Source organism: Dysidea avara, chromosome 7 (genome assembly GCF_963678975.1).
Source record: "Dysidea avara chromosome 7, odDysAvar1.4, whole genome shotgun sequence".
Lineage (NCBI taxonomy): Eukaryota > Metazoa > Porifera > Demospongiae > Dictyoceratida > Dysideidae > Dysidea > Dysidea avara.
In genome coordinates this window covers 1,542,415-1,567,068 of record NC_089278.1, presented here as the reverse complement: position 1 = coordinate 1,567,068, position 24,654 = coordinate 1,542,415, and the positions used below count along the sequence as shown (strand labels likewise).

At 36.5% G+C, this 24,654-nt stretch overlaps 1 protein-coding gene across 3 annotated transcripts; it reads left to right on the top strand.

Annotated features, from left to right (window-relative positions):
* Nucleotides 1-13,281: 13,281 nt before the first annotated feature.
* LOC136261817 (adhesion G protein-coupled receptor L3-like) lies at nucleotides 13,282-24,399 on the top strand. Of its 3 annotated transcripts, XM_066055883.1 has the most exons (25): nucleotides 13,282-13,514; nucleotides 13,562-13,684; nucleotides 14,296-14,441; nucleotides 14,492-14,669; nucleotides 14,723-15,096; nucleotides 15,288-15,371; nucleotides 15,418-15,530; nucleotides 15,572-15,721; nucleotides 15,883-15,942; nucleotides 15,997-16,090; nucleotides 16,142-16,282; nucleotides 16,337-16,424; nucleotides 16,477-16,591; nucleotides 16,638-16,681; nucleotides 16,728-16,854; nucleotides 18,409-18,512; nucleotides 18,567-18,669; nucleotides 18,722-18,878; nucleotides 18,929-19,010; nucleotides 19,072-19,138; nucleotides 19,193-19,287; nucleotides 19,337-19,463; nucleotides 23,955-23,996; nucleotides 24,055-24,177; nucleotides 24,233-24,399. In XM_066055883.1, exons 2-25 carry the CDS (start codon nucleotides 13,671-13,673, stop codon nucleotides 24,341-24,343), a joined length of 2,739 nt encoding a protein of 912 aa, XP_065911955.1. In that variant the 5' UTR covers nucleotides 13,282-13,514; nucleotides 13,562-13,670; the 3' UTR covers nucleotides 24,344-24,399. The 3 variants fall into 3 exon arrangements, with proteins under 3 accessions (XP_065911955.1, XP_065911954.1, XP_065911956.1); XM_066055882.1 differs by lacking the exon at nucleotides 13,562-13,684; XM_066055884.1 differs by having other exon boundaries at nucleotides 13,282-13,684.
* The last annotated feature ends 255 nt before the right edge of the window (nucleotides 24,400-24,654 follow it).

Sequence of the window (24,654 nt, the reverse complement as noted above, 5' to 3'; positions counted from 1 at the left end):
CATTTAGAGACTAAGTGATCAGATCATGATCAGCTATATCATCCACTGATATGTGGAGCACACTGCTTCTGTGAATACCTACTACAAGTAAGAGTATTGGTTCTTGCAGTAGCTTTCACAGCATCAGTCATAGTCTGTAAATTTGACATGCTGTACTCACATCTTTGGGACTTTTCATACATTTTGTTGTAGTTATTATCCATACAAAATTGCACGTGGAGATTACAACTTGTATCTTTAACATGTTAACTAATGAAAGACATTTCAATGTCAAATACAATGGTCATACACTTTAGAAAGTTTATTTTGTATGTCATTCAATGATGACACATCAACAGCATAATATATGGCTTGCTAACAGTATGCATCACGCTTGGTGAACTTGTTTTGGAGCGCATTGTTGTGTGTGCATTGTGCATGCACTATCAGCATGTTTGCTCTATCAACTGTTAAGGGAATTTTTATGGCTGTACAATAAACAATAACTGTGTACTTTAAAGGAGTGGTTGCTATTCCATGCATGAAACAATTATTTTGTTACTATATAGTCAGCCTGCCTATGGCATTCTTACATCCGACAGATATCACATACTTGAATAAAAATTTCTAACACCTGCTCTTCTATTGTTACCACTGAATGTATATGCAGCAGGTCACTGAGGTTGAGTCATGACGTTGTTAACACTTGTATACACATGCATTTCACAAATCTGTTCTGTCAGGGTTCAAGAGGCCACTGTGTTGCAGTGTTTACATGGCTATATGTATTCTTGGAACACAATACAAGCATCAGCTTCAGTAGCATAGTGAAGAGTGACCATGCAACCAACATTAGCTCAAGTACTACAATCTGGACTATCACCATGTTTCACTGCAACTAGTATGCTGAATAGTTTGAAAGCCCATAATCGCATATTTTCCAAAAATCTTAAGCTGTAATCAATGTTTCTCACAGCAATTATAGCTGAGTGAGAACTGGTATTGGCAATGCAGCATTCACAATAGCTGCAAGAGCTTAATGTGACAAAAGGTATAATCAAAAAAAATAATTAGACGCTGAACTTGATATCACTATAGTAAGCCTTTTAATTAATTAATTATGGATTACAGTTACACATGACTACTTTCTTTTGAGTGACTTCAGTGCAGTTAGTTAACCATCTTCTATTATATATTACAGGTTTTAGGTACTGCAGTGAAATTGTGGGTGTATATTGTGGGCACTTTGAGACTATATAACCACATGAAAGTGTCCTGATTATAAAGGTGTCCGATTCTAAATCAGTGCAGGTGATAAGGGATAATTTGGAACTATTAGCAAGCATTTAGATTATGTAGGTGTTCTCATTTACAAATTTCCACATCAATAGGACCATGCAAGCTTTGAACTGTATAGAGGAACAGATTAGTCTCTGATGTCACACAATATTATGTTCAATACATTTAATAATCATTATAGAAGTCTTGTGTATATTACCTCTGTGTGCCTTTCTATGTTTTCCTATTTTTTTTTAAATATCCCTAGTCCTAATTACAGTTTACATCATATTTTGCTCATCAAGGTGTTCTCAGTTCATTGCTTCAAATTCATCGGTGGTGTTCAAATTAAACAACCCATTTTGGATTTTAGAACATATGCCATTAGCAGCTTATGAGTTCCTAATGTCATGCACTGATCCTAACAGCTTGATCTTTGTCTCTTCACTGAGTCTGCACTTATCAACTAGCTATAGTCTATGTAACTGGGCTATCGCCTGTAGTTACCAAGCTATAAGTAACTAAATGAAATATACAAAGTCAGTGGAACCTCTATCTGGATCTGCCATAGCAACAAAAAAAGGTTTATTATAGCCATGACTTTACTTAGTAAAGTAGCTGTTATGGTTAGAAACTAAGTTTTCAGTATAGAACCACAAGCAGATGTAGGGGTGCTTCACCTCTACCATTTTCTTTTTTTTTTAGTTAGGAAGCTTGTAGAAGTTACAGGTGCAATTCATAGACATTTGAAAGATATAGAAAGAGCAAAAGGAAGGGCTAACTTCATCTTAGAGCAGAAGTAAGAAATAAATTAAAGCTGTTCATAAAATAGGAAATGCTATTTAAAGCATGTGAGTGCATACAGGAATCAAATCATCATGTCAAAAATTCTACTGAATGCAACCAGACCTAGTGGTGACTTGATCCACAGCAACATCCAGTCTAGGTATGCACTTAAGCAGCCACAGCAGTTGGGACCTGGAACTTCCTCCTATACTTAGACAACTTTGATACTTCATTCCTTGAGGCAAAATTCTTGGTCCTCCATTATTTCTTGTCTATCTATACATCAATGACATTTTTTCATTTGAGTAAATTATTCACATTAGCTGATGACACCAAATGCTATATTCATTTTCTAAATCTCTCATGGAGAAATCATCACATTCACATCTCAGCGAAAGCATATAGAACCTTAGGACTTCTCCTTCTTGTTTTTATGTACGGATGTGCCGATTTTGCCAGCAAATTTTTTGGAAAATACGTTGGTGAAAGCAAAGAGCAAAACGCTGGAAAAATAGGTGGAAAATTGGAAAAATGGACACCAAGGAATGACAATTTAGCACATTTTGTATGAAAAAGATTGAGATACTCTAATAGAACAGTCACGCATAGTATTAGGACAACATATGCTCATAGGAAATGGTGACTGAAGATCGAGATACTCTAATAGAGCAGTCACTATGTACAAAATATTCTAATAGAGCAGTCACACATGCTTGTAAGCTTGAGATACCACAATTAATTTTTACTGATGCACAGCAAAATTTAAAAAAATCGAGCAAAATAGGTAAGAAATAAAAGAATTGCTGGAAAGAAAGCAAAATAGGCTCATCCCTATTTTTATGCATTAGAAATTAAAAACAAACTCTACCTCCTGAGAAAAAGGTTATGTAATTGTTAATGCAGTTGGATTTTTCAAGGACTTGATGAAGAAAAGTATCATATTGGTAAATAATTGAGTTTGATTTATTGCAGCTAGTAAAGCTATTTAGCATGTTGCTGGATTCTCACCAGACTGTATGTTGATGTCAGTAATGAGATAAGGCCACCAAATGGGAGTTAAAACAGGTTGAAAGAGTGATAACTACTTGACTTGCTAATTGAAACACATGCACACTATCTTCGAACAATGCCATGAGACATTATTATTTCAACAAATTTTCTCATCTATGAAACACCCTACTAATTACCAATTTTAATCTATCAATGGACACCATCAAAAGACAGCTGAAATCTTTCAAGTTTAATCATTTTCTCACTATCCTAATAGGCATTCCAGCCCAATTTTTTAAATTTTGGAAAAATGGGCTTTTTATATGCTCAATAGATAGAGTATTGATTGCCGATCTCATAGTTTGTTGGGTTGGAATTAGCTACTTCGGCATGCACAGTGCTTAAAATTTGAAAAAAGGTACATTTTTTCTCCAGGGCTTCCCATACATTTTAAAGGGAAAAATGGCACAATTGAATCAGGAAGCCATCTAACAATCTGGACTATCTTGAAACTGCAGTTGCTTCTAGCTGCAAGTTTGTACATGTAATGAGAGTAACTTCAGATTGTGTGAGATCTCAGCAATCTTTGTATGCTTTGTGGTGAGCAAATATGTTTCACCTACTGCACACTTCTCAATACAATGGTGTATGCCTATAGGCAATGTCAAGTAAGCAAAAACATCAAGTTAACAACTTATAAAGGTAAACAATTAAAGTAGAGGTGCCACAATGATGCAACAATACGTAAGGTGGAGTTGTGGTTTCAATTATGGCATTGTTATGCCAACTTTGAAGTGGTTTGTACTTTTGAGCTGATGACACAGCCATCAGAAAATTGCTCTGGAGCTGAAAATCGCTAACCAGAGCGAAGTAACTACGCACTTTGAAGTAAGCACCAGTGACTACCTTCCACCCGACAGTACGTTTTTTTTAGTTTTAAAGTATTCTACATACATTACAAGGCTTGAAAAGATTACAAAACAACACAAAACTTACTTATATGAAGCGCGCACGATAAAACTAAGATTTTCATGATGATCAGCGTGTGGAAAAACCCCACAGCGGTTTTCATCCTCATTGGAGCTCGGACGACGGAGCAATCCCAAGTTAAACACGAGTTGTTATTTTGTGCCAGGGTTCTATTGGGGAATATACGGAGAACTTTTTTATTAAAAAATCTCGGATACTGGAATGCCTAATCCTAATAATTCACGCAGTCTACATTTTATGCCCATGTTCAATGTGCCAATAATCCCAATCCACTCTTTGATAACATAAGTAGAACTTTAAGTTATAAATAGATGGTTGTAATTGTATGTGCAGTTAACAGTGGCGGATCTAGATGTGTTTCTGGAGTTTCGACAGAACAACCCCCCTTTAAATTTAGCAGTCTAAATACATAACATTGTTGTACTGACAATTTGTCATATCAAACGACTATATACCATTGTATTTCAGTAGCATGCATGCAGCTGCACTTAACTTATAGTTATTAAACCCTCAGCAGCACTTCACTTTTCATCTCCCACTGCATTAAAAACTATCGAGATACTCTAATAGAGCAGTCAAGTAACTACTCTAATAGAGCAATCAAAGCTACAGCTTATAGTCACCATCTTTGCCCTATAGTTAGCTATAGGTTGTACAGTTTAAAGTATTGGATTCATTGTAATTGCTAACTAAAAGTAGCCTAAAATCCGATCTCAGAGCTTCTAAAATCTCAAAAATTTCTGGAGAAATGTCATCAGATGTCTTATTTAGCTGATACCAAGTTTCAGAAATCTCCTTTTAAAAATCCTAGATCTGCCACTGGTTAAGTACTGAATTACCATATGCGGACTCAGACTGTGGGAAGCTTGCCCATAGACCGCTAATACAGACTTGTTTGTTAATTTTTGCAGATGCTGCTGAGCTGGTTTAGCCACTACCACCATGGAGAACACTGAGGAAGGATTAAATATCACACTAGTGCTGGCACTCACATTACAGATAATGCAAAACAACCATTGTACAAGGAAGCTTACCCATCTAGGTATTTGGTAAAGTCCATCTACGGTTTTAGTTGAAGATGAAACATGCTAAAAACACTTCAATAAACAGATAGACACAAAACAGAACTTTCTGTGACTTCTCCTGATAGCTACATGCAATGTTAAATAGTACCTCCCAAAATCGAATTGCTTTAATAAGGCATACTTATAAAATGAATGGAGTGGTTAAACTCATGTTGGCTTGGATGGCTTTATACCCACTGCAGGATATTAGCCTGAAATATGCTTGGGAGAGCATAGCAATCAATGATCAAATGTGAAATCTGCAATGCCTGAGGCCTTTCTACTAGTATATTAACCAGTTTAAGAACCTGCTAGCAGGTCTTGTAAAGACCTTATTATCTCCAAAAGATCAAAGCATTTTATGCATACTATTTCTAAGCCCATTTAGGCCATACCAAATTGATCATATGTTTCATGGACTGTTTGCCCTCTACTAGTGACCCGGTAGATCAAAAATACATAAATAATTTCAGCTGCAAGTGGCTACTGTTTATTAGAGCACTAGCATTGGTACCTGCATTAGTGCAGGACCTTCTCCACATTAATTATTTTAATGGAACAGAGACCAAGCATTAAACACCGGCATTGCTCATGTAGCTATGTAGCATGTATAGTAATGTCACTTTTAAAGAGCATGAGATTGCCTTATGTCACATAGCAATTATACTGAAATGATGTGAGCATGCAAATAAGCTATACCTCAGCACTGCTTGTATGTACTTTATTTATATAGTCAACTGTAGTACACAGCAAAGCCACCACTGTGAATGCTGTTAAGGTAAGGGAGGAAGTCCAGTCATTCCTAGCCAAGGGTTCGAACCCTTACCAGCACCTGCCATCAACTTCCATTGGCAGTCCCTCAGCCATTGCACACTAGTGACACTTGCTAAGTTGTACTTAAACTTTCCTACCAATGCCTTCAATGTGTTACAAAAAATGAACAAAAAAAGTATTGGTACCTGCTTCACACTTTAGACTCAAAAAGGTGACATAATAATTAATACATTGGGAACAAGCATTAACATTACTGTCCTTTATAGCTGTGTAGCATGCATGTTGATAGTGCTTTTAAAGTACATAATCTATATGCCATCTTTTAAGTGCGTTTAGTGAAATAATGAACACGTAGGGTTAGTTAAACTACATGCAAGCTAAGGCAATTGTATACATACCTACATGTCAGGCGGTGTACACATAACATGCACAGTTTCAGTTTCTGCGCGATGTTTAACCTTACTAATTACAACAAAGAGAATGAACTTGTGCATACACAATTTGCAATTATAGTTACTGCATGGCAAGCAACCGTTCAGAACTCTTCCTGTACTATGCACTTTCATTTTAATGTTGTAGTGACACATATACCTCTTATACATATAGCTGTACAACATTGGAACTCAAGTATTTAAACATCAGCTATCATTTACATGTCCTATGCTGTACAAAAATCCAGGTGTTTAAACAGCATCATTTATATGTCATATATGACTTTAAGATAATTAAGTGAAAGGATGTAAGCAGGATTAGTGAAACAGTTGTCCCATTGCCTCAATGCAAACTATTTGCATGGTATCATTTTTCAGATGCGCATTAGTACCTGCCCATTCATGCAAGTTGCTTATATACTTTAGCAGTATATAATGGGGTAAATCTGAACAAAGCTTTGCATGCCAGTGCACACCTATGTGCTTAAAAACATAAATGTAATTTTCTGGATACTGTAAAAGAAGCTTTTACCTACTCTAATACAACACACAGGACAAACACACGAATGGACAAATAAGTGTGCCTGCTCTGCTACAAAAGAGTCCCTATGATGTAAGGCAGTCTATGTTCCAGTACTGAAATCTGTGCTAAAAGTGAAGAAAAGATATGGCCTGGGCAGGGATCAATCTCAGGTTGGTTATATTAACTTGGGGTTAAGGGAGACACACAAATTACCATGGTTGCTTGTATGTGGTTTTGACAGGAATGTAGCTCATGATTCTTCCCTACACCAGAGCCTTCATCGCTCTTTAAAGAAAACAAAATACGCATTGATTTGCTAGGAGTTGTTTGAGGTGGAGGCTATTAAGTGAAAAAAGTTAAACAAAAAAATGTTATTGAAAAGGGTACTGAATAAAAAACACTGTGGCAGTTTGGGGAATCATCAAATCAAACCCAATATTCCAAGGCGAAGGCCTCAAAGATAACAATGTTATGCTGCTACCAGCTAGCCACCTCCCTTAGTTTCTGCCTAATAAATGTAAAACTGAAATAACCTCTGTAATTATCAAAGGTGAAGAAGAAACTAAAGCTGAACCCGACCCTAATCACCCAACCCTAATGCTAATCTGGGATCTGCCTATTATGCATAATGATAACTTTCACTATCTGTATGAAGGTAAGTTTATGGTAAGTTTGAAGCAAGCTAGGGATGAATGCACTGCCAGTCAAATAGTCATTCTATACAACTTTAAAACCGGTGCCAGCTTTATATCCACTTCGTTCGTTAAAATCCCATGTCGATATGTGCTTTGCATACCAAGATACTATGAGCTAAAATTTAAATTATTTATAGATTCAAATACTGTTTAAAAATGTGCCAACATGAGGACTCTAACCCATGACCTCCTGCATGCCAGTCAGGCACTCTACCACTTGAACAGTTTATGCTGTGGTTTGCAAAGGAATGTAGCTCAAGTTTTCTCTACACCTTGGCCTTTTACATACTTAGAGAATGAATGGAAGCTCTTGTTAACTTACGATAATAATCTTAGAGTAGCTGGATTATGAATGCTTCATTTGCAGCATTGATTTTGCCTGCTTGTGCCAAGTTTGGTGAGAAAGCAGTGTGACACACAGGACAACATTTCAGCTTATATAGCTAATTCCAGCCTGATTTTTAAATTGTGGAGATTTTATATGCTCAATAGATAGAGTATTGATTGCCGATCTCAGAAATGTATAGTTTATTGGGTTGTAATTGGCTACTTTGACATACACGGTGCTTTTATAACTGCAGTTTTTTTTTCTCCGGGGCTCCCCATATAGTTTATTGTGCATGAACAATGGATCCAACAAAAGTCTTGCTAGTGTGAGGCTCACTCAGGTTCATTCCAATAAAGGTAAACAACTAAGATGGAGTTGTAACAATGATGCAATGATACCTAAGGTGGAGTTGTGGTTTCAATTATGACATTGTTATACTGACTTTGAAGTGGCTTACACTTTTGAGTTGGTGACACAACCATTAGAAAATCGGAAAATCGCTAACTCAAGCAAAGTAACCACGCACTTTAAAGTAAGCACCAGTCCATCTGACAGTATGTTTTTTGTAAATTTTCAAAGTATTTTGCATACATCACAAGATTACAAAATGACACAAAACTTACATACTAGTTAAAGCACTGCAGCGACTGTAATACAGAAAATATAGCACAAAGGTGTGCTTGAGAAACAAATATAGCACAAAGGTGTGCTCGAGAAACAAATATAGCACAAATGTGTGCTCGAGAGACAAATATAGCACAAGGCGAAGCCGAGTGCTATATTTGGCTCAAGACCACACCTGAGTACTATATTTTCTGTAGTGCATGAGCATGAGTGGTGCTTTAACTGGTTTAATGTATTAATCCAGAGTTGAAATCAAGAAGACGTTAACCATTACTACAGTTTATCACAACCCAGAACACCATGATGGCATCGAGAAAACTAGTTCATTCTCGTGATTAGCAGAAGGCTAATTTGTAGCTATTAACGCTGAGTTATCACACAATTTGTGATTTGTCAGATCCAGAATTCACTTAGTAGTTGACAAGGAGAACGACTGAGAAAGGCTAGCTACAGTGTATGTACGTAATGGACAGTTTCTACAGCTATCTAACTATTGTTCATGAGTGTGGCCATCAATGCGACAAAGTTGAAGGTGTCAATATGAAGTGGCCACTGAATCTAACCAAGAAGTTGCTGGACTTACAATGATAGACAGTTGGGTGAACAATTTAAGACTGAATGGTATAATTATTGTAGTGGAATTATGTGTGTAGCCATTAATTTGTTGTTAATTGCTATGGTAATTTTGTTAACAGCTTTATTAGTTGTGGTCATTCCAGTATCTCTGTGGGTCATGTTTATGGTTGTGTCACATTCACACAAAGTGTGCTTTATTGCCATACAAAGGAAAATAAAGCAGACTTGAGCACAGTATGGAATAGTATGGAATATAAAGCACACTTTTCCCCTTTGAATTTAGATGGCGTCATACATTAATCAGATGTAACACACACGATGAAACTAAGATTTCCACGATGATCAGCATAATGACAAACCCCAGATCGATTTTCATCCCCATAGGAGCTCAGATGACGGAAGTTATACATCATTTTGTCAATATATGGAGATTTTCATTAAAATATCTCGGATACTGAAAGCCTACTACTATTTATTTTATTTATTTGTATTATACAGAACTCAGAATTGAGTGTAGACAGGTTTAATGAGAAGGCATGGCAATTGGTTATATTATTTTTACATAAAGCAATTGATGTGTAGAGAAAAAGGATCAGAAAATCCAGGGCCGGAGCCCACGCCAGACTACTTTTCAGCTATAAAAAGATTGAGATACTCTAATAGAGCAGTCATCATAATAATACTAGTCATCGCAATACTCTAATAGAGCATTCGGTATAGAATATAGCCACTGTTCTTCTTAGTCTAAGCCATTATATCTATGCTAATTGTCCTCAAATCACTCAAAAGTTCCAGTGAGCTATCTGCATTGCACTGCATTGGCTAATTGATCATGAATGTCATGCATGCATTTATAATCTAATGGCTTCTGTATCTCAAAGAACTAAGTTTTTACTGAAATTTTGAAAGTAAGAAATTGAATTAATTGGTATTGTGGTACAAAACTATCAGGATATATCCTTGATGTTAACAATTAAGGAGAAAGAGGCTTTACATGCTAAATATCTTCCAGATGCCATTTCAGAGCATCTATTTTCAAAAATTTCCCTGGGGGAGCATGCCACTAGACCTCCCTAGCTTGGCATGCTGTGCATGCTTAGCACATGCAGTTGAGTATCATATGAAAGCAAATAATCTAAAAATCACATCAAATCAAGTGTGCATGACTATGACCTAGTCTATGGATGGCCGGACCACTCAAAATCTCTGGGCTCCGGCCCTGGTAAAATCAATGCAGGCTCTCTGTACACTTTATTGCTGCATCAATTAATCACTACCAGAAATAAAAACCTTGTGGTCGTATTTTATTAATACTTTGGCTTTGCTGAAAAAGAATAACAGGGTGACTTTTCTGTGGGAACAGGTGGTCTATGAATGCAAAATTTAAACCACTTAAGCTCCAAAACTTATTTTTAGCATCTGAAAAGTAGCTGATTACTCCATTTATTAATGGTTTTAGTCCTCAAACTACCAACTTTTACCATTGTTTGATACTAGAGATGCAACAATATATCGATATATTGTGTATCGTATTGTTTTAAGACAATATCGCTGTATCGATACAAAATCAAACTGTATCAATATATCGTGCATCGTGATATATCGACATATTGTGGCTTGTTGACATGGCTGACAATCAAATTATTGTACGTTGTGGTTAAGCTGAATGGTATGTAATGCTTCTCAAAGAAAAAGTAGCTCACTTTTGTCCCTTAAAAAAATGAAATAAACCATTGTTTAGACTCCACTTTGTATCGTGATATGTCTACACACTGTATCATTGCAACTCTATTTGATACATGTAGATATTGCATTTCTTTTGCCCTACAACAAAATGCCTGGCAATTTGCACATGCGGCACATTTATATGACCACACCTCTTTGTTACACACATCTATATGGTACATGTAATAGATGAATGTCTAAGAGTGTTTTGAAGTGACTCTATTAGAGTATCTTAATCTTAACAGGTGCAGGAGCTAAACTTCTGAAATAAAGTGGGAGAGCTCCCCATTATTGAACTATTACTGCTTGCACAATAATTATAGGAGTCAACAGTCATGCATATTAAGAGATCACATGATTAGGTTCGGCCAAAACACTGACTAGTCTGGTGGCGCCCACCCCTTCACATAAGAGGAAGGGTCTGGTCACTCTAGCATTCAAAATTTGTAGTGTGTTACAGAAAACAGGTAACACTAATCAGATTTGCTTTATTGATAATTACAAAATTTTTGTGCACAATTTCAGTAAAAAGGTCCACAATTTTAATATACAAGTCCAGATTTTCAGTAGCAAAAGTCCATTAGCTACAGTTTACTAAATACCACTAATAACTAAATTTAGTGCTCCGAGTAGCTCATCCAGTGCTTGTAATGCAATGCAAGATCGATATACTCTAATAGAGCAGTCAACCACTCTAATAGACCAATCACTCTAATAGAACAGTCACAATTACATTTTCTTTTAAAGTTGTATGTAACTATTTATTTACAAAAACAAATTGAGATTATCTAAACTAGAGCTTTCATTAAAATATAAATATTTTGGTGGGCAAGCCTCTCATGCAGAGTCCATGAATAGAATCCATGTTTCAACTCCATGCAATGTGTAAATTTCATTGTTTATATATGACTCTCTTTGTTCTGCTCCACTGTCTCTGTTAATCATGAGAGAGTGCTCAATCTTTCCCATTCTTATTCACTGCGACATTCCAATACGTATATTATATTTAGACACATGCATGTACAGACGGTATAATTACAATAGCAGTAGAGGGATGTCATCCATGTCTTGAGCTTAAGTTTACGGAATAGTTTAAAATGCGTGGGCGGAACAAATTACAAAACCTGCTTTAAGCCAAGCAGGGATAAATAATTTTAACAACTGTGTTGTGTTAGCAATACAACTAATTGTGCTTGTTTGTTTTTACTACAGAACAACGACTGTTCTTGGGTGTGTGGTCTACAATAGAGCGATGTTTTATAAAAACGCGCCGCCAAAAACCAGACTAACAGATTACTGAATCCTTATAATTTCAACACAAGTAGCTAAACAACTAAAATATCTAGGTCCTGTGGAAGCGATTTTTTAAGTTACTGGTTTAGTAGTTTTTTCGAGTGAAACAAACTGAGTCACTGGGAAGAAAAACACCAAAAACGCTTCCACAGGACCTAATAAATTTAATATACAGTATCACTATGCCCCAGAAAAGCCAATAGAACCTACAGCTTTTGCTGTATTTGGCGGCGAAAACATTGTAGTAACAGCTGGAGCGGAGCGAGCGGCTTACTTGTGTTACTACAACAAATTGTAGTGTTCCACCTGCCTCAAACTACACTGTAGCTACATAAAAACATTAAATATGAAGGGCTTCAGCTTCATTTAAAACTTTTCACGCTGCTAGACTGGTTTTATGGGCTTCTCAAAAAGTATCGATAGGCATTCAAAATTTTGAATGATTGCCCGTGGCTATACCGTAACCTTAACTATATTTTTATTGACTGAAATGCAACCTTTTAGTATCTATCTTCAACAAATTTCCTGGATGGGGGGGTCATGCCCAGACCCCCCTAGTTTCAGCATGACCATAATGTACTCTGCATCACGCCATATAGAAAGGTCCACTTTTCTTCTAAAAGAATCTACCCAGATAAAAGTCTGGTTATGGCCCTGGATAGAGTAGAATTACGTAATGTGTGGAACACAGAGTTTTGTGAAGATGTGTTAAGATTAAGGCTGTTTGTAGTCAGGTGTTCTATACAAGAGCAAAAGATGGAGGTAGTAAAGAACCTTGTAATTGGAACTGATGTACTTGTGACGAGGGGTCCGACACTTTGTGAAATCTCGTACGCTCCTGCAGCAGAAATCAGAAATCAAGCCTCTAACTTCCGTGTTTCTCTGTAAAGTGGAGACGTTTTCCGTAAACTAAAGCTTATGTGGGCGGGATTCAGCAGGAATCAACCTGGAAATCAGAAATCACAGCAGAAATCTGGAAATCTCGTACACTTTTTCCGAAGTGTCGGACCCCTCGACTTGTGATCATGGTTGCCTAAAGAATAGGAAAGTACCCTTGGCTGTGTTAGCAGTCATTTATTAACCTGATTTAAGACCTTTGTATGGGTGTTAGTCGTGCCATTCTTGCTGCCATTATTGTGACGACATTGCTTAATTACATTCCTTGTTACAACTCCAAGGTGACCAGACCCATTTGCGAATGGGGGCGGGCGCCGCCGGACTAAACACTGATTGCCTGAATGGCTTCCTAACTAGATGGTGGGTGATTTAATTACAGTAAACCAAATAAACCCCAGCTGCCCAGTTACACTTACTTACAGTTTTCAGAATTTCAGGGTAAACAAGTTGGTGGACCAAGTCTAAACCGACGATGCTTCCTCTCTTGGTAATGATCGCAACCGTACTTTTTTCAGAGTCGACCAGTATTACGACTACATCACCGGCGCCTATATACAATTGGTAAGACAATTATGAACCACAGGCTGCATTACAAGTATCATCCACAGGTAATAATCTCGATACTCCACCCCATGCATGGGTAGAGTATCGATATTATCACACTAGAAAACTGCTGCATATATAGACAGAAATTTTTTCGGCCAATCACATTACATCATGAGAGTCATTTCGTGAGTTGCCTGAGTCAATTTTCTGTCATGTCCAAAGCACTTCTGCATTCTCTCCATTTACAAAATTAAGCTAGTCTTGTGATGAATGGTATTGGCTAATGTGTTCACATCATTGGCTATACATGGCTACCATTTCCAAGCCTGGCTTAGCTACCTTAGCATACTCCTGTTTCCAACACCTATGGAAACAGCTAAAGAAGACCAAGTGTCAAGAGAAACAACATTTCAGCTACTAATTAGCTAGTGATGACAGACAGCTGTGTTTTGACTCCATACAATTTTGGCAAAAGAGTATGCCAAAATGTGTACTTTATGGCTTCTCCATATGAAATGTACAGTGAAAATTCAGTTGATGGATTGTCAAAGTATCTGAGATTGGTTTAGCAGGTCAAGTATAGTACTACAAATTAGCCAACTTTCAAATCTTACATGTGTACTGAATTCTCCATCCACTGTTTTTGAGATATCAGCTCAAAGTGAGGCTATATAATCAGTATATACTCCATGTTATAGTTATATTATCCTATATTTGAGGCTGGTATGATGCTTTGTGTATGTGTAGCAATTGGTATGTATTTCATATAACTGTATGTGTTGATGTGTACACATAGCCTTTTCAAAGGGGTTCAAATTACATTTGGCTCTCTGGATGGAAATAACAATTGTACAAACGCCAACAGTTTTCCACCTCCATCAATATGTTACAGAACAGCAAGTAATGCTGAATGTAACTGCAATCAAAATCTCTCAGATACAAGTAAGCCAAATGTAGCAGTACTATATTTACAACTATGATATATTTTACAGGTAAATATCCAAAGTTTGAGTTTTTATTTATTGGACAACCTAGTGATTCTCTGTTTCAGCTATACATAAATTGGCCATCAAGTGCTGTGATTACTTCTGCTTTCTTCATTAGTAACATTGTTATATTAACAAACAATAAGTGTGGTTCACATAGCAACATTAATTTGGCTAAAGTGGGGTGAGTATATACAAGATTAGGTCCTGCAGTGTAATCTTAATTTTGTTTTGCAGAGAGCAATGCTTACAATACCCCTCAGTAAGCTATTCTACATACAATTGCAATAACAACAGTTATTATGGTCCAGTATTCGGTAGCGCAAGCAGGGAAGTAAGACTACGTATTTTTGACTTGAGCACTGGAAAATGTAGTGTCATGAGTGATTCACGTATGTGTAGAAATATCAGTCAAGTCCCTATGAGACCAATTACTACTATGTTAACACCAACAACAACGTTAACGTCAACACCAAAAATTGTATCAGCTTCAACACCTGCAATAGCTATTTCACCATCCATACCTACATCCTTGCCTATAGCCTCATCACCACCTGTAACTAAACCACCATCAGTCAGTGTTCCACCATCACCTGGTAACATCACAACAGGTAAGGAAGGTACACACACACACACACACACACACACACACACACACACACACACACACACACACACACACACACACACACACACACGCACGCACGCACGCACGGACGCACGCACATGCACACACACACACACATTACCATCCTTACAACATGTCTCACAGTTCCAGTGTAATTTGTGCATACTTTGTTAGAGAACTGTTTGGAGAATACTACAAATGAGACCTTACCAATTGGTAGTACTAGGAGGATACTATGCAATGACAGTAGCACAAATGGTCAGTTGTTATCACAGAGTAATCATCAATATAATTATTTACACAGATATTAGAACTCAAAGTTGTAATAAAACTGATGCTACTAATCAGTCAAGTTGGGTTCCAGACTTACTAAGATGTACTAACAGGCTACCTCTATCAGAAGATCTTTATACCATAGTGAGTGACTATGTCTTAATTTATTTGTATACCTCCACTAGACTTTGTTAGAAAATGCTACTGCTGCTGAGCTGACTCAATTGTTGATCTCTTTCTTATTGAATGATACAAATATTACTCCTGGTGATCTCATTCTATCATCAGATATACTAGTGGAGATTACACAAGTTGGCTGCTCTGGAACTAACCAGGTTTGGTGATGTGTAGTACACTTGTAGGAAGTTGTGTTGACTGTGCTCCACATTCAACAATCACTCAGGGGATTCATTTATCCACTAAATATGTACAACAGGACAAACTTGTATTGTTTCTGTTTGTGAGTTACTCGTAACGTGATTACATGTCCATGTAGGAGTTAGAAGCCCAGTCAATATTGCTGGATAACCATAGTGGTGGAGAAGGTCTTAATGAGGTAGTTAGCTGAATGCTTACTGACACATATTATATAGAATGTTTCATTTGACAGCCACAACAATTGTTGTTCGTAAACAACATATTTACTTCAATGGAATTTGTTAGCCTTAACTGCTTTGACACAGATGTTTCGGACAGCACAGACAGTGAGTCATAGAAAATGGTTATAACGACTTATTTATATATCATACATTCAGATATACGTCTTATAGTCCTAACAGTTGATCTCAGAGAACCAATAGTGGATAGTTTTCTGCAGTTGACACATAATGGTCTTGCATCATTTTTGATTCCCAGAAGTGTATTAGAAGCAGCACAATCTGGAGGATATTTAGACTGTATGAATATTGTATATCATATGGATATTTGCTTTTGATCATCTTTCCCTGTAGTCTTGGCTGTTTCTTATCTCCTTGATGGATTAGAAACTATTTTATCAAGACCACTTCCTAAAAGTGATCCACTGTACCAGAGTGAAGTGTAAGTGATTAAATAGCTATTACAAAACTACATGCATTTGTGTTTTATGTAGGAATTATCAGTTAGGATCTCCTGTAGTGTCATTGTCAATTTCTTGCTCAATTGAAAGTTGTGTAGAAGCTATAGAAAGGGATGGTATACAATTTGTCATTAAACATAACACAGAGGTTAGTATTGTTTTGACTATGCCATTTTTATAATAGTCCCTATTAGATCAGCATGGGCAATTCTGTGTGTGCATTTTGGAACTTTAGCAAGTAAGGATATATATACATATTACTGCTGTTATTGCCAACTATGTAGTTCAAGCAAGTATGAAGCATTCTGGTCTACTGAAGGCTGTAAAGTGTTGAAACAGACCACAGAACAAACAGAATGTGTCTGTAACCACCTCACTCACTTTGGTATACTCTTTGGAAGATCTAGTGAAGTTAGAATGCATTAGTGTAATGGATAAGTTAGCTACTTGGTCTTAAAGCTTCCTGACTAATTTGGTACCAGTTCTACATATATGCATATGTAATTTTCTTAGCAAAGCCTGCTAATTAGCACCACACCTTGTACCAGTAAAGGTTACTGCCTACTCACATATATCCATATTACTGCAGAAGCCAGTGTTAAAAATCTGTATTTACATGGTTTACATTCTCCCACACGTATTGACTTGTAGTGAGATGGTTTCAATGGCACTTCAAGTTACAGTTTTAGCAAGATACTCCCAGCTAGATGTTGGTCAGTACGTACTACTTGGCTTTTTTCCATCCAAAGTTAGCTCAAGTTATGGTGGTATCACAGTTCTTCTTCCCTACCTGCTACTGATATTTACAAGCACAACTTGATAGCTTATGCTCTGATGAACAACTTTGATCAAGGTCTCAACTTCGTGTTCTGTATGGTTTACCAACTATGAAGGTGTAACTGTTGGCTATCACCATGTCTCTGTGACAATTATACAGCTGTTGTATTGTTCATATATAGAAGACTCTTGGAGAAGCACAGTGTTCTTGGCTACTCGTCCAAAATTACAAAACAAAATATTTCAAATCTAAAATATGGCTTCTGATTTAGTGTGTGCAGACATATTCAGGCACCTGCCAGTACAGTGTAATTAGTAGATCTCCATCAAACATTTATGAACAGCGGGTGACCATGGCCATTTGACTATCGATACATTAGTAAGCTACAAAAAGGCAAAGTCCTGTGAATAGGGAGCATGATCGAACAAGTGGATCTGGTCATTCAAGATAACAGGCAATCAAAACTATTCCATACAACTGTACAGCCGCTTGATTTCCAGCTATTATATTACACCAGGTGAAACCATACAAACAATTGAACGTGTAGTATTTTGTTTTGAAGTTACGGTCCTTTATTCTTGGCAACGTTCAAGGAACTGCAACTCTAAGTTGTTAATTGATAGCATTGTAATGTTAGCTAAGCATAGTAATTCTGTCAATCATTACCAGCTAGACCCCTAGCTGGTAGATGATCAAATTTAAAAGATTTGTAATTCTGCAAGAAGATTCGCAGTATACTGAAAACACACTCAACTGTAGTTGTTGTGATTCTATTCTTATGTGATGTATCTCTAGTTGAGATTCAATTTGTATATAATCAAACATGTGATGTAAATGTTAGTAATGCCAAATACCATAATTAGCTTTTTCCAACAAGTGATGATGTTAGTCATGTTACTATCCTTAATTACATCCTTAGGATATCCTTTCAGAATACCCAGATACTATTCATTCAGCCCTGGTGTGGTGTGGTAAATTGTCTATGGAATATAAGATCATCTACAAGAGCTACATAGCTTTGAAAAAATCTGCCACTGAAATATATACCCTTGATCATTGTACAAAAACTATATGAGACACAAGCTATAAGAATACACTACTAATAGCGAGTATCTGCACTTCACAACTGTTTCACACAGAAAGCTTAGAATATGTGTTAATCTATAGCCATGATATATTATTTATAGATTAGCTCAGAAAATGAGACTGCACTTCTCCTTGTTACATACATTGGAGTGGGTTTATCACTTTTGGCTCTGGTATTAACTGTGATATCTTTTACTATTCTGCGGTAATTTTACCTTTAAAAGTGTTCAAGAATTCACCGTTTCCTTTCTCTCAACAGTTCACAGTGGAATGTCCGCACTTTTGTACATATCAATTTGTGTAGTACACTGTTTATATCTCAGTTGATGTTTGTATTAGGAATCGACAAGACATCCGGTGATGTGAGTTATTCTTACAATTGTTTAACTTTAGATAAGTGTAACATTGCTGCAGATTGCTTGTGCTACAATAGCCATTCTACTCCATTACTTCTTCCTCACTACCTTCATGTGGATGTTAATGGAGGGAGTAGTGTTGTATATTGTATTGGTGAAAGTGTTTACACAAGTTGACTGGAAATACTACACAGGATTTACACTATTATGTTATGGTAAGACTATAGCTATATCATCCACTAGGTGATGTGTACACATACTGTAGGTGGTCCATTACTGTACATGATAATGTGTGTTCCTTTGGGACTGGCTAGAACAGATGAGTGGAGTTATGGCAGTGATGATGTGTAAGCATTGCCATGCAGTAACTGTAGTCACAAACATTTTATGTTCATACATGTTATATAGCTGTTGGTTGACTTATGATGACCATTTCATTTGGGCCTTCATTGCTCCTGTTATTGTTATTATACTAGTAAGGACTATACATGCATGTAAAGAATTAAAATAATCACAGTGTATCCATCAGATCAATGTTGGTGTTCTTATTATTATACTGAGAATTATGAGGAAACATCAGGGTGATGCAATGGTAAAGGACCAAACAAGGAAAGAGAGAGCATGGTAAGCATAACACATGGCACACTCAAATATCACTTAACATGATCAACAGGTACTGGTTTAGAGGGAGCATGTCACTAATCATCATTATGGGAATTAACTGGATATTTGGAGTGTTATTGTTCCATGAGTATCTACTACCATTAATATACTTGTTTGCTATCAGTACTGCTCTACAAGTGAGTGAACAAAATAGTGCATGAACTAAAGGCATAAGGTACTTCCAAACCATTGCAGTATATTTTTGCCATAGGCTGCACCTGTACTATCTAGTGTTGTTTTAGAAACGCATTTTGACTTTTAGTTTTAGTTTTGGTTATAGCTGTAATAGAAAAATGTTTAGTTAAAGTTTTAGTTACCGTTTTAGATGCTAGGTTTTTATAGTTTTAGTTAAAGTTTTAGTTTTAGTTGCCATCTTCAATACATTTTAGTTATAATTTTAGATGTTACATTACAAGAGTTTTATAGTTTCAGTTATAATAGGGATCGTGAACATTTGGGCTTTTCTGGCCAAAATTGCACCATTGCAACTAAAATTCAACTTACATATAAATCATTTCTGTACCTAAGCTATAAACTCTAAGTCCAAAAGCCATGAGGGTGTATGCGCATGTATTTAAGTGCTATACAAATTACACAGCTGCAAATTGAAAAACATGATTATATTGTTTGTTGTGGCAAAACCTACAGGGTGTATATATGCTAATTGTTTCAATTAGCACATAAATGATACAAAATACACAATGTGACAATTAAGGTGCCAAGATAACATGGTAAGACCAACAGAATGCACCAAGGTACCAAAATCAAGTGCCAAAACAATTGCAGGAAATATGAAGACCGATTTAGCAGTCAGTGCATGCTATCTTCAATAATATGATGCATAGTTATGTACTTTCAACCCACCATGTTTGGCTAATGCAATGCTACCTACATGATTCTTTTTCAAAGAACAGGTATAATACAGTGTATGACAAAGTTTACGTAAAAATTAGGAATTTTAAGGTCGATTAGGGAAATCTAATATCCATATTTTGTGTAGTGAAATACCAGTGCATTTCACTTTCATCTTTCACTTTACTATAAACAGAGATTTACATATCTGGATCTTCTGGAAATGTTTCACTTATGGCATGTGAAAGAAGGTTGCCCTGATGCTTCCAGGTAATCTTGAAGAAACTCTGAGAAAGTAGATACTAAGACTTAGGCTTTATATGTACCATAAAGGTTTATAGTTAAGCTACAATATCAAGACACACAGTAGTATGTCATGTAGCTAAGAAAGCTGGCATGCCATACTGTGCGCATATTGAAAGGAAGAAAGAAAATATGATTTTCACACATGCATAGCTCCATGCATGGTCCCTTCTCCAAAGCACACCATTTTGTATTATAGCTGTTCACGGGGTAAATTTGATTGAATTTGCTCCAGCCATTCATGAAATATGGAAAACGAAAGTTACATTTTTCCATTCATTTTGAGGGAAGACATGCATAGATTGTTCTTTTTGAACACTACGCAAAACTGTTATAAAAGTAATTTGAAATTTGGTACAGATAAAGAGTACAAAAGAAAAAAAACTGTCTGGCCCCAAACCTAGTTGTAACTGGCTTCATATCTACTTTATAGATCAAAATTCTACTTAATAATTTTGTAGATCTACCAATGGAAATTCTAGAACATTCTACCACAGGCTCTCAAAAAATGTACACTCTGTGATAATATTAACAAATATTTAGTCAATAAAAATTGTGGGCAAAAACAAACTCCAAAGCCAGCCATACCTGACCATATAGAGTCCAAAAAGAAATAAAAACAGCCAGGCTGGTAAAGCCTTTAAAGGCTGGGTGAAAAAAAGTTAAGATGCTACTATGTGGATGCAATGACATTATTGCACTACTGAAGCTTTTAAAGTCACACCCTTTTTAATAAACACAAAACACGTTTAACAAAACTCCAACTACTTCCTTTAATGTATATATTAGAAATATCCGACATTATGTTTTTTATTAACAGCATCAAAAACCCAACCTCAAGTTTTAATATCAATTCCTATGTATCATTTTCAAACAGCGGAACAAGATCCTCTGCTCTAAAACTTAGGCACGATACATCTTTCACCAACAAACAACATCACTTTTATTTTAATCATGTATGCAGACTATGGAATTATTTACCAATCATTAACAACTTTTACCATCAAAAATCAATAAAATCGTTCTTTTGGAAACATTTCACTGCCAACTTCAACCCCACTGATTCTCACAAACTGCATTATCTATGCCCCTGTGGCTCCTGTATAAACAACTCCTTCATAAACTTTGAACATCTCTAGTCCTGATCACTACAGTCAAGTAATTTTCAACCTGTAACTGCAAATTATGTAATTTATAATTTATGTTAGGTATAATTTGTAAGTTAAGTAATTTTAAGTTTACTTAAAGTGTAATTATAAGTAATATAGTTTGGGTACTGGCACAGGATGCCAGTATTCTATCAGTGTAACAACTCTTAAGTTATCTATGTCAACATGTCAATTCCCCTGTACATCATTGTTGTTTACACTTTAAAGTTTTAAATAAATAAATAATAGCTAACTATGTACAGGCAGAATTTTAGTGGTTGTTCTATTAAAGTAACGTGTCCTTTTATATGTGAAACTCAAGTGCTGTTGAAAAATTCTAACTGGTAAAAGGCAGTGTATGCATGTGCTGCTGAAATAAAGTGTAATTTCTAGTTATCATAAAATTGTCAACCTATTTAGCTAATAGCAAAATTTACTAGTTTTGCCACTGTTGTACTTCCTGTACCACACCTCAGTAATACTAAAAACTATTCATGAAATAGGGGTCCAGACCTTGGATCTCTACTTTATTTATAGTTCATTAAGTTTAGCATACAGCAATACATGTGTGACTGTTCTATTAGAATATCATACATGATTGTTGACTGCTGTATTAGAGTATCTTGAGTCAGCCTCTCGCCTACAAAGGGGCATGGTCGTTATTCCCATGCTATATCATTATAAATACAACTAGACCATGGGTAAGGTAGCTATATGTTATCTATGGCTACACAGTCCAATAAGGAGGTGCAGTCATCATGTTCAAGTAAATAGATTGTTATAGAGGTGTTCAATTGTTATTAGTCAGCCTAGATCATTAATGGACATGGCTGCTCAAGATAGCATTGCCATCTTGGAGGACCCCCAAGTTGAGCTCCATCTTTTATATAGTTGTTTAAGTAATAAGTAGCTATAAAATTGTCTGTCTTCTTTGCACAGTTCCATTCACTATATTGCACCCGTTTCTTGAACAGTTTGATCTTAATCTTAAAACTGTATGAGTTGTGTTCTACAATGTAGCCTTCCATATGATTCATGTGCCAAGCTCCTTTACCTTTTCATTTAGGTAGTCTGGGTTTGCATTTCTCTCACCATTCTGCTGCAGCAACTTTCTTGGGTTCATGTACTACTGGCTTCCAAACTTCTGTCAGTAGAATTTCATGAGTTATCCTTTCCTGATGAAGACATGGTTGCAACTGTCTTTGAGAAGTTTTATTTTGATCTTTTAGCTTCTGTTGCTTCTCAGCATTACTTGCAGGCTGTTCCCGATCAACGTAGCTAAATATGACCAGCTTTTTGCTTCATCAAGTATTCAAGAGCAAGCTCAACTCACAGCTTTGTTTCACTCATCTTTCACCAATAGTGGGTGGCTTAAAGCTTATCCCTCAGCCTTTCTATTCCCAGTCCCTAGTTTGTAGTCAGCGGCTTGGAATTTCCTCTCCAACACACTGACTGTTGTGGTGTGCATCTTCTTGAATGTGCACATGGGCCTATATGCATCTGCCAACATGATGTACTGGTTGACATTGTCTGCCGCTACATTATACAGGATACCCAGCGTCTACCGGGTATCTTGTATCTTTTACAATAGAATAAGCATGATAAATAATTTTCTGGCATCTAAAGATGCTGCTTGAGGAAAGTGTTGATATGGAAAACTAATGCCTCAATATGCATAAAGAAGATGACGCAGACCAGCCTGATTGAAGATAAAAGACAAAGTTCAAAAAGCACACAGTCATCTTAACCCCGAAAGGCACATGCCACTGGTGAGTTTGGTATTGTGGCATAAAATGTTGGCCATATGCTAATTCATTTGGCCTCCAGCCTTTTGACTGTGGTCAGGCAGGTGGACGGGCAGGCAGGCAGGCAGGCAGGCAGGCAGGCAGGCAGGCAGGCAGGCAGACAGGCAGGCAGGCAGGCAGACCAAAATTCAATTTTAGCAAAAAATTTAAAATTCTATACTTGGCTGTGTGTATGTGTTTTCTTGCCTTTAATACTGTAAATGGACTAATATTCATTCCATGAAAGTATTTTTTTTGTCACGTAAGATGTCTAGGATGATTTTTATAAAAGCAGCATTTTGGGCAGCATGCATCACTTGAGGGGCGATCCCTACTTAAACAGTGTTTGTTAGAACTATCAAAATCATATTTTGAATAGCTGCATGGATAGCTAACCAGTTTGAATGATTCAATAGAAGTTGAAAGACCATTGTTAGCTTTAGCTTCCAACACTATCAGTAGAATGGTTATCAGTATACTATGATTGAACATGTCACTTCATAACTGGCGTTTGTACTTATTATTGTCTGTATTTGAATAGGGTGTCTGGATATTTCTGTTATTCATCGTTGCTTCCAAGCAGGTAAGTGAATTGATGATTAGTTAATTAATTATGCATCAATATTGTTACACCTCAACAGATCCGAGATGATTATGGTAGATTGTTTAGTTCAGTACAGATGAGATTATCAAAGTTGACCACTTCCAGTAACATGAGTACCACCTCCTCTATGGATGCTTTACAAAAATCTACCAATGGAATGGTATGTATGTGCTCCATTATAAATATATGTTATACCAAAATGATATATTGTGTAGTTAACAGGAAGCAATAGCATTGATCTCTTTGAGAGGTCAATTGCCACATCATGTGATAGAAATGACCGAGGATTTGCAGACCAACACTATCAAATGTATGGAATGACTTAACTATACAGGGTTTATATCAAATGTAGTTATCTGTAATTATGTCTGTATAAGTAACATTTAATGATAGTGATTGTTATTGAAGTATCATGGGATTCGAATCAACTCATGTAGATGGAGTGCACAGCATCTACATGAGTTGATAGAGTGCTTGAAGCTGGAAGGCACAAACTCTGCTAGTAATCCATGGAAACACTTGTGATGCAAATAAAATGATAAGCTGGCACTAATTTCTCCACAGTACCATGCACAACTAGACGGGTTTCTCCAAGCAGCAGATTTAGGAAGGATACGTACAGGGTGCTGCCCCTTCT

Excerpts from the sequence above, each read along its gene's own strand:
- LOC136261817 (XM_066055882.1), top strand. The coding sequence starts at position 13,426 with ATGCTTCCTCTCTTGGTAATGATCGCAACCGTACTTTTTTCAGAGTCG. Across the intron at positions 13,515-14,295 it reads CCGGCGCCTATATACAATTG|CCTTTTCAAAGGGGTTCAAA; the intron begins GTAAGACAATTA and ends GTGTACACATAG. Across the intron at positions 18,513-18,566 it reads ATATCTTTTACTATTCTGCG|TTCACAGTGGAATGTCCGCA; the intron begins GTAATTTTACCT and ends TTCTCTCAACAG.